This window comes from Syngnathus acus, chromosome 4 (genome assembly GCF_901709675.1).
Source record: "Syngnathus acus chromosome 4, fSynAcu1.2, whole genome shotgun sequence".
NCBI lineage: Eukaryota > Metazoa > Chordata > Actinopteri > Syngnathiformes > Syngnathidae > Syngnathus > Syngnathus acus.
Window position 1 is genome coordinate 4,792,705 of NC_051090.1, and position 13,459 is coordinate 4,806,163.

The following is a 13,459-nucleotide window of genomic DNA, read 5'->3' on the forward strand; positions in this document are numbered from 1 at the left end:
CATCATGGCCTTGGTGACAATGGATGTCATGACTGATGGGGCGCCGGGATGCTGTGGTGCGTTTAGGTGATGTGAGGGTGGGTGACTTTCTGTGGGCTGGACCAACGTTCAGACAATCTGTCAGTGCTGATAACATGGACTTTTTAAAAATCATAAGGTTGTGTGAGGTATGTATATTTTATATGTTGTATCTTTCTTTGTCTGTAAAATATAGCCATCCATCCATTAAGACTTAACTATTATTATTTGACAAGCTCATACGCTCATATTTTTTTTAATTGAAATAGTAATGACTGGTGGTAGTGGGGGGTTGTTTTTAAATAAAAAAAATTAATAAAAAAATTAAAATAAATTCTAAATGTGCAGCAGGTACTTAGACATACACGCTTGGTGTTTTACATTATGAAGCTTTTACCATTTTTCACTTTTGATTTGTACTTTGTCGAAAGTGCCGTCGTCACTTGGGTGATTACACAAATCATTACACATTATTATTTCTAATTTTGACACAAAGCTGGCCAATGTTGTGAATTAAAGGCATGACGAGTTTTTTTTAAAGACTCAAAAACGAGAGTAAATTATGTTAAAGCGCGCGTGCACGGCTTCCGCAGGCGAACCACACGAGTTACTGTTGCATTCTGGGTAAAGTAGTTTTTAAGGGCGTTTGACCCCACTGCTAGAAGTCCCCAACGGACTACACCCCCCAACCGCGACTCTCCAACAAAGTCCCGTATGTCTATCGCGCCGGAAGAGAAGAAGTTCCTTTCCCCAGCCATTTTGTGGCTTCACCTAGCGAAGTGTTCGCACCAAGCCTCGTAGAATCGGAGGAAAATCCTGCTGAAGGGGCGCCATCATGCCCGGACAAATGCAAGAAGGTTTTGGCATCGCCGTAACCAATCGATACGACCAATTATTGGACGATGAATCGGACCCGTTTGAGTTGATGAAGCAGGCTCAGGCTCAGGCTGAGAAGAAGAAGAAGGAGCCTGCCGCTCCCGGTGCCGCCAAGTCTGCAGCCCAGGCGGCTAAACAGCCCAAAAAGGAGACCCAGAAAGACAGAAAAACCCCGTTGACCGACAAAAAGGCGGAGCCCCAAGCTCCCGTCCCGCTTAAGAAAGATGGTGAGCACGTTTTTTCCGCTTTTTGAGCCTCTTGTAGCATAAGGGGGTGTCGGGGGGGCTGCTAAAAGCTAGCGTTGTATCAAGGTGCGTAAAGCTGCCGTGACGTGAGCTCCCTCCCGCGTGGTTGCTGGGGAATCTGCTTCCCTTCTCGGTCTCGAATAACCGTGTTATAGATCACGTATTCCGCGAAGAACCACTCTGGAAAACCCCGCATTTCGTTCTGGCTCGAGGCCCTCATTGACGGTCCAGGCCCTGTGTTAGTATGACGATCAAAAGCATGTCTGTCGTCACATGTTATCAAAAATACACCTCGAGGAAAACAATGCAGAAATCAACTGTCATTTACGTCCATGTTAAATAATTCAGCGTGCAACTTGTTTGCATTGTCAATAGTCGATAAACAGGTGCAAGCACATGCTTCTACCCCGCTGCACTTCCTTGCTTTCCCATTAGCATCATGCTAACCGCTGCACGCAAATCAATCTAAAAAAAAAAAGACACTGATGTACTTGCATGCTCACGCTAGGCCATAATCAGTATGTGAGGGGGTCAAGTGATCTAGTTGCTGGAGAGATGAGACAGGTGCACCCCCTCCGTGTGTTGCATACAGCTGCTCTGTGTGTTTCTATTTCGGTATACAGGGCAAGTGAAGCAATGTCTCCACCATGTGTTGGCCTACGGCGGCCATGTGCTGCCAAGCTTTCACGATAGTGATGAGGGAGGGCGGTGGTGGTAGTGCCAAGGTGATTCACGTGTGATCACTTAGTGCACACCCAGTGTGTTTGGGCGCACGGTTTGCGATGTGTTTTGCTCAAGGGTTTACGCTTGATGCCGGTCGAGCAGCCAAAGGGGGGGCGGGGACAGCTCTCGCAGGCCACATTCCAAACTATTCATCCACTGCTGCCTCAGCTAATGATTGACAGTGCTGTAATCTCCAGTGGGCAATTGCTCTCAATTGGCTTAACTCCCGCCATGGAAATGACAATCAAGAACAAATTAAGACTTTTGGCGGTGTTTGGCAACCCGGGTTCCATTGTATTTGTTCATTCCTGCATTTAATGTCATCCCTAGGCCCTGGAATGAGGAGAATGGGCCGCAAGCCGGAGGGCGAAGGCCCAAGACCCCAAGGCGGACAGCAAGGAGAAGGACGACCTCCCGCAGACAGACGGCCAGCGGACTGGCGGCCACCTCGCCGCTTCACGAGGCCCGCCGGCGAGCCTGGCGAGAAGCCCGAGGGAGGAGAATTCTCCGTGGAGAAGTGAGTTTTCATTCGATATCGCCTAACGCATCGAAATGGGTCGGCCGTTTGTGATTGTTGTTGTCGCCGCCCTCCAGGCCCGTCGGTGACAGGCCGATGAGGGGCCGCGGTGGCGGAAGGGGCTTCCGTGGAGGCAGAGGCCGCGGCATGGGTCGCAGCGATGGCTTTGACTCCAGAGGCAAACGGGAATTTGACAGACACAGTGGCAGCGACCGATCGTAAGTTACCCTGTCTTTACATACCATGACCAGATTAATTATTCACCAGTCAATATTGCCCCATAAAAACAGGGAGGAATTTTGTTTAAAAAAAAAAAAAAAGTCTATAAAATATAATAAACATCGATACAGAATGGCCACTGCCAGCTGCTAACATAAGAATACCAGCACTTCACTAGACATTCTGCTCAAAAATACAAAGTTTGCAAAAATTTAATCCGATAAATTGCTCGGATGATTGGTGGAATATGTTTGTTGAATATATTTTATTTATTTTATTTTTCCTGTCAGGGGTCCGAAAAGTGAAGAGAAGCGAGGTGGAAGTGGATCTCACAACTGGGGCACAGTCAAGGACGAACTCAAGTAAGTCCGCCACAGAACAATGGTCTCATTGTGTTAGCTCAGCTCGACGTGAGGATGTAGATAACAAGATGGCACACCTCAACACAGGAAATGCGCTTCTTTAGTCATTCACTGATCATCATTATGATGCCCCTGTGATGGGGCATTTGACGGGAAGTGTGTCTAATCCTGGGGTTTGTCCTCCACAGTGAACTCGACCAGTCAAACGTGACAGAGGAGAACCCCGAAGGCGAGGAGCACCCACCTGCCGACTCTGAGAACAAGTAAATTGATCTCGTCCTTGGCACGCCGCGACCGCCTCGGCCGCCGCGATGGCCACTCACGGTGCGCCTCTTGTGTTTTTGTTGAAGGGAGAATGAGGTGGAGGAGGCAAAGGAGGAAGGCCCCAAAGAGATGACCCTGGACGAATGGAAGGCCATGCAGGACAAGGACCGCGCCAAAGTGGAGTTCAACATCCGCAAGGCCAACGAGGGCGCCGACTGGAAAAAAGGATTCGTGCTGCACAAGTCCAAGGCTGAAGTGAGTTTGAAAGCTGTTGAATGATTTCCAAACCTGTGTAAGCTCAAGAACAGGTTTTCAAATCTTCTTCTTATGCATGTAAATGTACACAAATGAGATGCTTTTCAAACACTGTTGAGTTCAAAGCTGGATGTAGGGAAGTACTTCGTGGAGCGCCATTTTAAAACGCCTTCTAATTGTGGCTTCCTCTCGCAGGGTAAAAAGGATGAACTGATCGACTCGGAGATGTGTGAGTCCAAGGTGAGCTCCTCGCGTCGACGCCTCGCATTTCAACAGCGCGTTGAAATTTGCGTGTGACATGCCGTCTCGCTTCGCCCTTTAAGACGGAGGAGGAGCCCCACTTCCGCAAGCCGGCCAACGACATCACGTCCCAGCTGGAAATCAACTTCGGAGACCTCGCACGTGCAGGCCGTGGGCGCGGTGGGCCACGCGGCGGGCGAGGCGGACGTGGGCGCGGCGGCCCACCTCCCGGCGAACGCGCCGGCGACACCCCAGGCCGTCACGCGGAGGAAGGATCGAAAAGGTGAAAATGTGAACTGAGGGAAAATTGGGGACAAACGCTAATCAAATTCAAATCAACATTGGATGCAAATGAGGGTATCGCATATTAAATTGCAATATTTGGGTGGAAAAAATCTAACTATGTCTCTCCATCCCCCTCTCCAGTCGACCGCTATGGTGCCCAACGTGGACGACCCCGAAGCCTTCCCGGCCTTGGCCTGAGAGCCTTTTAGGGCGGGGCCCACAGGAAGAATGAGCACCTCCGCTACGAGGCTTGCATGTTCCTGGATCCTTCAGCTATAAGTGAAACGACGAGAGAAGACTGTCATGAACTGTGGCACTCAATGTGAGGACTGCGTTTTACCCAATAAAAACAAAACCGATGGAAAAAAAGGAAAAGAAATTAACCAAAAAAAAAAAACACAAAAAAGAAAATGGACTTCTTGCTACTCGGGAGCAGCTTATTGATGGAGGTTTTTGTACTTGCAAACAAAAGTAGCAGGGATGCTTTCATACAGTATTTTTTTCAGAGGTTATGCATTTGTCCATCGGTAGAATCTTTTGTAATTTCGAAAAATACGCATTTGGAAAACATCGTTTATGGTTTGCTCCGCTACCCGTTTGCCGGCCGCACTCATTGAGGATTTTTAGTTTTTGTTCTGCCTCAGCACTGATATTTTTTTTATATATTTTTTTTATGCAGGAAGGTCCATCCTTAAAGGATGACCTGTAAAAAAAAAAATCAAATTCTTTTTCACTAAGAGTATTATGATGCAAATTGGACTTCTCTGATGACGGGGCTCCTTTTTGTATCACAACATAGGTCATTTTTTTAGAGAAATTATCACTAATCACGAGGCTTTTTTTTTGTTCAATAGATTCATTTCAAGCCATCTCAACAACTGGGAAGCATCGGCTACTGTTAACACACTCCGTTCAGGTCGGTCTTGCACAGGCCGGCGGCCGCTGTGGTTTTTATTGGGCACGGCACCCACCACCACTCGCATAACTGCTCTGAAAGAAATAACAGTCGTCGTTCATTGTGTGGAACAACTGACGTGCTTCTGCTAATGTGTGAATTCCTGCCCTGCTATTGGAGACCTCTGTCGGTAAATAAAGGTGGTCGGTAAATTGTTTGCACTGTCGTTTTTGTACCCCATTAAAACCCACAAAGCTTAAACAGATTTTCCCCATCAAATTATTTTTTCCATTTGAGGAATGAAACATTCCAAGACTGTTGAACGGAGTCCAAAGTGCATTACAAAGTACATGAATCTCATGCCATGAATGGAAGGCCAGACGTACAAGCAGGCATGTTCTTCATTTGCGTCATGTGCCCGCCCGCCAGGCCGCATGGACAGAAGGAGCTGAGACATCTGCTGTGTGATACGCCAGCTTGACTCCACGCACTGAGGGGGCTCGGGCTGTGGCCCACCACCTTGCTGTGCCACCTACACCTTTTGATAATTCAGGCTCTTGGCTCAATCTAAATGCAGGTTTTTAGAATGTAGGGGTAAGCAGACATACAAACCCAGTTGATAAAGGACAACACAATTTTTCATTTTAAAGGGATAGTTCAAATAAATGTTCTTCATGATAATGTGGCCCCACGAGGTTTTTTCCCTTGCTATGTTCTGATATAATAAATCTAAAAGGGTAATCTTTTACTGTTAGTGCAACAATCTATTTCTTGAAGCCACATTGTGCAGTGCAGTTTGCGGGGGGGGGGGGGTGTCAATATGTGCACGGTGATGATGCGTGACGTCACGAGCATCCAGCATTAGGCAGCGGCAGCAGCAGCAGAAAAAGCAGGATCGAGCATCTTCCTCCTCTCTCCCTTGACCCGCCACCACCATCGCCGCCCGTGTCCTTCTCGCCTGCGACATCTACAAGGCTCCGGCTACCAACATGCGCTCCTCCTCGGCCTTGCTTGCGGTGTTCCTGGCTGGGTTCGCCGCCGCCGCGTCCTCTCTGGAGATATTTGACAACCAGCTGGGCGACATCAGTTACTGCAAGAAACAATGCCAGCTTGCCATCAAAAACAAAGGGCCCACTAAAGTAAGATACCATTAAAATTCGTGCTGCATGACTGATTGCGCAGCAAAACAGATGCAATGGCCGGCGTGTGTGTGGATTTTAATAATTATTATTTGGACCCCCCCTTTCCCTGAACCGTAGCGTCATTCTGTTCAAGCCGAAAATGAGTTGAGCATTGCGGGTGAAAGCGTGCCGTTAGTCGCGCGAGCACAAAAGATTTTACAGCACGGATTTCCCCCCCCCGTCTTCTATCAACCCTCAGGTGTGGCTCCACATCTTGCTGCGGGGCAAAAGCTCCGAAAGGCCCGAGCGAGCCAAACCACCGAGACGGTTGCAGACTATTAATAATTCAATCATTACATGTGATAAAAACCGCGATGTTGTTTAGTGCTGTCGGTAAACGCGGAAATGGTGAAGAGATGATGACAAGGCTATTATGATAGCTGCATATGTATTGACGCGGTTTGACCACAAGAGGGTGCTATTTCTACTCAGATTCAGGATTACAGTCAAGATGACATGTTGGCATTTTTGTAGACTTTTTTTAAATATAAAAAACACTGAGCGTGTTAGCATTTGTGTTTTCTAAATTGCACTAATGTACATTATTTGTTTGACAACTAACATAAGGCTTTCTTCTAGGACTCCATGATGAACGCCTGCCATCGCGGCTGTCGTCTCTACTCCATCTGCCAGTTTGTCAATGGCAACGCTGGCTTTAACACCAGCAAGGACGAGTGTCAAGGAGGTGAGCGGCTCCATATGTGGCTCTCGGTTTGACCCGAATGACTTGTCAGTGGGGAGATTGCCCTTTCCTGGGTACATCATAGATGTCATTGTTTAGTGTACCTAATAAAGTGTCCCTCTATTCCCATCTGTGTTCACAGCATGCCAGGAGGCTTATGTCAAACTTGTGGAGCAGGATGCGTGCAGCACCGGCTGCGCTAGTCAGCCCTCCGAACCCGAAATCAAGAGGAGGAAGGTGAGAGAGAGAATCTTCGTCCATAAACGTGCACAAGATGACATTAAATTTTGTCCACAGCTCAAGGCCATGACCCTGCGCCCCAAGCCGCCTTCCGTCATGGAAGCCGTGTCCAGTTGGTGCAACGACATTGTCAGTTCCGCCCAGAGCTTCATCTCCTCCACTTGGACCTTCTACCTGCAGGCCGACGATGGCAAGGTTGTCGTTTTTCAGGTAACTTTTGCTTTTACATTACGTTTGTGAACCTTTGCTACATTTGTCGAATAGTTTTGTTCAGATTGGCTGAACGGATTTCTGAGCCGGGATTGAGAGAGCAAGGTCACGCGTAAAGTTTTCTCCAACAAAATCACACAGCTCGTTAGAGTTATTTTAAGACGCACCACTTCCTCTCGGCATTGTGAATATCCCCGCTTAGAAAACCTCATGCGCCGTGAAGTACCTCATTTTTCTATCAGCAGCTCTAAATCTGGAACGACAATAAACATTTGCTGTAATTAAGCCAGCGACTCCAAAGTTGAGTGTTATGCATCGGAAGAGCTGCAGAGAAACAACGTAAAGCGCCGAAAATAAAACGAGATCCGTCGCGCCTGCTGACCTCAGCGTCCAAACAGCCTGCCTAATTAAAGGACTGCGAGGAAATCGACGGTGTTTATCCACGCTTGATGATATGTTGAAGCGCAGCGTGCAGTCGGACAACCTCGACATTACCTCATATAGAGACGCAGACGCCGCCAATGTTTTGTTGTTTGTATTCATTTGCTTTTTGTGATGCCGGCACGCTGATCTTGCACGAGTTCATCTGCTTGGAGATATTAAAAATGCATGTTAATGAGCGTCATCTTCCTCAGAGCCAACCGGAGATGGAGTATTCTCTTCCAGAGCTGCAGGCTCCTCGCTCCAGCGTGGCCGACAGTCCCTGGCCTCAGGCGCACTCGCACACGCAGAAGCCTCACGGTGAGCGCGGACAAACAACCTTTTGTCTGGGAGGAATAAAATTAGTTTCTGGGAAAGATTGCTTTTTTTCTTTTTGACAGGGGTGAGGGGGCGTGGCGAGAAAATGGGGTCCAAAGTCGGAAGCAGAGGTAAACATCAGGTGCAGCACGCAGACGAGAGCGCCGCCGCCGCTGAGCACGACTTCCTGGGCTGCATGTCCAGGTGAGCCCGGATAAAAACGAAACAACCGAGATGAAGCGTCTTCCTAACTATGAAACATTACTTTTTAAGGCGCTCGGGTCTGCCCCGATGGATTTTGGCGGCGTGCCTCTTCCTGTCCATCATGGTCATGCTGTGGCTGAGCTGCGCCAGCCTGGTCACCGCACCCGACCAGCACATCAAGACGCAGGTACGACCGAGTTAGCCCTATTAGCGTTACAAATTGGATTTTTCCAATTGAAATAAATTGAAAAGTGAGTCGCGCGATACGACGGAGTCGTCCAATCGGTGTTTGTTCGCAGTTGAGTATCAACAGCAACAAAGAGTTTCTGGACGCCACCCAAGTGAAAGTGAATCCGTACCACCTGAGCCCGCTGCCGGCCGTATGCATCAAGCGGGCGCCGGCCGAGGACTGCCTGGAGGCGGGGCCTCTGCCGGTCAAGGTGGACCTCGATAAGACGCGCGTCTAGAAGGCTTTGGGGATTCCCTTGACTCAGTCACTGGATTTTTTTTTTTTTTTTTTAAGAGCACAGCACCCTCCGAGTCATTTTACGCCTTTCTTATTATTCCCCTAACTGGATATCGTTTGATGGACGGCCTGTCTGAGGGCGTCCATTTTCTTTTGAGATTCATTTTCCATTCACATTTGTGAGCGTAGAAGTGGCCAGACATGATCGCATTAGTCTGAATGACTGAAGTCATTGAGCTGCCTGTAATGTACATTGTAACCGAGACATAGAGGATTATTTAACGAGGTGAGTTAAAGCCACACTGAAAAAAATACATATACTATGAGAGAAAATCAGGTTTTTTTTCCTTTACATTTTTCACAACCTTTTTCCAAAAGATGCCTTTTCTTTTTAACTAGGATATAACTTTAATTTTTAAAGCGTAGGTTATTTTGAGAAAGTTGTTTTTGTTTAGAAAGTCAGGTGCTTGTCCTAATTTTTTTTAAAAAACATTATTATTAATATGAATATTAACAATTCTACTACTCTCATGTCATTATTTTCTGGAATAAATACGATTAAAATGTGACTATTTTAATACTATTGCATGTTTTACGTCACATACATTTTCACAATCTATAAGGGATTTCACAATCATGTATGTCTAAAAAAATTAATTGAATATGTCAGTAAGACCCTTTGTCTTGAAAATTTTGAAAATTCAATCTCATAACTTTCATGAACTTTTTTTCTCGTAGTCTGTGTTTTCGTGTCAGTGTGGCCGTAGTAGTCCTTGGGCAATTCTTGTATAATTCTGATATGTTATCGCCCTGCTTTCACATAAGGAGCTATTTAAGTACATGTAGACATTTTTGTACTTTACCGAACTCAAAAGAGACTTTTCATTTGTCACGGAGCCGAGTTGCCCAATGCTCGAAACTTTTCGTTTGTGCTTTTTGGCTGTCCTGTAGCACTCTTGGATTCCTCCAAACAAAACGTGCATGCCGAGTCAAGCTTCCATAGTCGAATCCTAATCGCTCCCCAAAGGCCCGTTGTAGATTTGTGACCTTTTTTTTGTGCTCCTATATGCTGTAAATATTATTACAACAATAATCATGATAATATTGACAAGGAATGCCGATAAGGACTTGAACAAGAACAATAAGAGCCATTCAATCAGTATGTGAACATATATCACCAAGATTTTGATGTGGATTTACAACTATTGTATTGTTTCCTTTTTACTGCTCTCTTCATTTTCAATTAAACAATTGCAACAAGGAATAAAGTGTTTTCATCAACAATAGTTGTGTGTGTCTTACTGATTTAAAAAAAAAGGGTAAGGAAAAGTCTAAGGATAATTTAAAGCTTGGAAATGACTAATTTGGCTTTATTTAATATCGTGTGTCTTGGGTGTGTAGCTGACAGCAACACGGTGGAATCTGAATTCTGATTGGACAAAACAATGATTATTGTGTCCAATCAGATTTCAAGTCCACGATGTGTTGCTGTGCGCAATCATTTGGCGGGTGGTTAGCAAGCTGCTTGAGAAGCACCGGTGGCTAAAGCCAAACTGTGCCACGGGTTTTACTTTCTGGACCTGAATTTCTCCGTCTCTTGTCATAAGTAGGTCGTATTTACCAGGGAAGGAGGAAAACAGACGAATTGGTATGAGACTCGTTTGATAAGACAACTTCAACGTCGTCCATTTTCATTTCATGGACGAAGAACGGATCGCGACTTTTGTGCTAATGTGCTAGCATTACGACAACGATGAAGACTCAGAGGGTAAGTGCCACAATAACATTATTATTGTTTAAACATGTGTGGTGTGGGAGAATATATATATATATATATATATATTATGTTTATTTTGAAGGCAATCGTAATATTACGAGAATATTCCCCCCCCCCCTTCGTGACGTTAAACTTATATGCTAATGTGCTAGCATGATTACGCCAACGGAGAAGACTCAGAGGGTAAGTGCCACAATAACATTATTATTGTTTAAACGTGTGTGGTGTGGGAGAATATATTTAGTTTCTTATATTTATATTGAAGCCAATCGTAATACGAGAATATTCACCCCCCCCCCCTTTTCAGAAAACAGTTTTTCAGAAAGTTTTGAAAACAATATACTGTTGTATTTTCTTTCTTCAAAAACTATCTTGCACAAGTGAAATATATTGAATAAATAGAAAATAATGGATGTATGGATGGAAAATAAAATATAAAATAGAATTCTTGACAACCGTTTAGTTGCATTACTCTTTCTGTCCACTTGGTGTCAGCAGAGACAGAACATTTCTCTCCCAAGGTCAGTGTCAATGCGTCCAGTGCTTTCCCAACCTTTCCTGAGCCAAGGCAAATATTTCACGCCGAATAAACATGTTACAAAAAATATAGGAAGATATCTAATGGTTGCCAACATAGTCATGTTAATTGTACATTGCACCATCTAGTGAAAAACTACTTGGTTGTTCTTCAGCCACTATAGGACTGCTGTTAGAATTAGTAACTTTGTTTGGGGAGGGGGGGAACCTATTCAAATTTGCTACACTTGGTGAAAACACCCCCAAGAAGACAAATAGAGGATACTTGTGTTTGATGCTGTTTGTGTTATTTCATCCTTCATTATTAAGGATAAGAGAAGGCACTGCGATTGGCTGGGAACCAGTTCAGGGTGTCCCCCGCCTACTGCCCGATGACGGCTGGGATAGGCTCCAGCACGCCCGCGACCCCCGTGGGGACAAAGCGGTACAGAAAATGGATGGATGGATGAAGAAGAAGGTAAGATATGTGCTTATGTGACATTTTCTGTGCACTCTGAACATGTCAGTGAATACTTTAACCCCACTAAGCACTTCAGACAATGGATTTAAAATCTATTTAGTTGCTTAAAATTAGTCACGTTAAAAATTGCATGTAAACCGAGTACAATCTACTTAAACCACAGTTTTTAAACCATTATTTTTACACGGGTCATTTCATCAGTTACTTCCACTCTCAGCGTGGTGCCCCCCATCACCCACAGGGGGCGCTATGACCCCAGGTTTGACTTCATTATCATTATTTATTATCACTCTTATTATTATTCCATTGTGATTGCTTACGCCTGCAAGTGTGTTGCTCTTATCTGGACTCGTCTGCAACCCGCGCTGAAAGTCACCTGGAATTTAAACCACTATTCTTTTATTATATTATATTATATTATATTATATTCATGAGCGCAATCACATTAGTTAATTCCCTATGTTTACTAGGTTGTACTGAATTACTGTTTATGTTGGTTTTCATTTATGAGAGGTCCAAATTTTAGGGACAGTTCACGGCAAGATAATACTCTTAAAATAAAACACAACCAGAGCAGTCTCCCTTGAAGTATTTTCACCCTAGATATGTGCACTTGTATTTCATGTTTTGGTGACCCTGTGTGTATTTAAGCCACGCTGGTCGAAGCAGATGCCCACCCTCCGAGTTGCATCTTAATATTTCCCATTGTAATCTGGCGCTTAATGAATGAAAAGTGACATGTTTAATGATGACTGTCCCTTTAAATGCATTGACATGACTTCAAGTCATTATTATGCTAATGCACGTGGCAAATATTGAGTGTACATATTGTTTTTTCAACCCCTGGTTTGCAGAGTCACGCCGGCCGTGCGTGACAAGTGTCCAATTGATCACGTTACGTTTATGGGGCGTGGGACAATTCATATCTTCCAAACGGAGGGAGCGTCGACACGCGTGGAACTTTAACTGTCACAAATCCCCACCCCACCAAAAAAAGAAATCATCCACAACACCCCCAAAAGAGCCAATCGGCTTTGCGGCATCGTCTCCCCCACTCTGTGAGTCCTTCTACGCGCGTGGACAGACGTGTATACACGCACACACACAGCCCGGATGCGAGCCGGACCATTAAACTCGGTGCCGGCCAAAAACGCCACTCGCTCCGGCGTGTGTGGCCGGTTTCAAGTTGCCCTCTCTGTGAATTGATTCTACTATGAGGTCGCACCAAGGTGGTCCACGGGAGGCAGGGGCCAACGTTCGGGAATGTCTACCAGAACCCGCTCTTTAAATACAACAAATGAAACAAATATACATCTAAGTGTTGTTTGTTAATCTACTATGTCATTTAAATCCATTGCATTAGCTGCAAATGTATTAAGAAGAGGATGAGCAGCGATGGTCGTTCAGGGCTCCCCCTTTGCTTTTCAGTGGTACGATCCACAATTTATTCCAGGGAAAGACTGACAGTTTTTTGGGTCATGAAGCAGCTGTTCAAGTCAGTGGCCGGTCCCCCCTCCGCTGGAATAAGAAATTAGTCCATTTTCAAGTAAATAACTACAGCTTCTGGGCCGATAAGAAGGAATTACCCAATGGTGTGTGGAGCAAAACAGTTAAATCCAATAAATGTGAGCTTCCTGCTCCCGCGCACCTCCCCTCCGTCATGTTATTATCAAAACAACATGAGGGAGTCTATGTCATAAGCAATTTACTGCTCCTATTTTCATGCGATTGCGGTAAAATATGAAATTTGATAATATTTTGGATGGAAATGCACATATGCAAAGGCATCCACGTTAACAGTGGATTCCTCATTTTCAATGCATTTAAAATGTAGATAAGGTTCAAGTCAGTTAAACGATAGGCAAGTCATCTGAGTTTTGAAATAAAAAAGTGAGTAGTAACGTTTTACATTGACTTAAATAACATTTTACTTGTTAGAGTTTGAATGCAACATTCCAACTATTAAGTAGTTTTGCTGTTGAGCTTCAACACTCCTTTTACTCCATTATTTACTAATTACTCGTTTTCTGTCAAAATTAAAACACCCCTTTGTGGAGTTGGAGTG

General features: G+C 45.0%; 2 protein-coding genes across 2 annotated transcripts; both read left to right on the top strand.

Annotated features, from left to right (window-relative positions):
* Nucleotides 1-743: 743 nt before the first annotated feature.
* Nucleotides 744-5,116, top strand: LOC119122081 (plasminogen activator inhibitor 1 RNA-binding protein-like). The gene is given in 10 exon segments (XM_037250263.1): nt 744-1,121; nt 2,193-2,379; nt 2,457-2,597; nt 2,889-2,960; nt 3,149-3,223; nt 3,311-3,479; nt 3,675-3,719; nt 3,803-3,938; nt 3,941-4,002; nt 4,146-5,116. Coding segments are annotated over 10 exon segments (1,212 nt in total). The 5' UTR covers nt 744-853; the 3' UTR covers nt 4,203-5,116.
* Nucleotides 5,117-5,730: 614 nt separating this feature from the next.
* tmem59l (transmembrane protein 59-like) lies at nt 5,731-9,904 on the top strand. Its single transcript, XM_037250267.1, has 8 exons — nt 5,731-6,038; nt 6,660-6,765; nt 6,905-6,999; nt 7,060-7,212; nt 7,848-7,953; nt 8,034-8,154; nt 8,224-8,341; nt 8,454-9,904. The coding sequence occupies exons 1-8, from the start codon at nt 5,889-5,891 to the stop codon at nt 8,619-8,621; spliced, it is 1,017 nt and encodes a 338-aa protein (XP_037106162.1). The 5' UTR covers nt 5,731-5,888; the 3' UTR covers nt 8,622-9,904.
* Nucleotides 9,905-13,459: the final 3,555 nt, after the last annotated feature.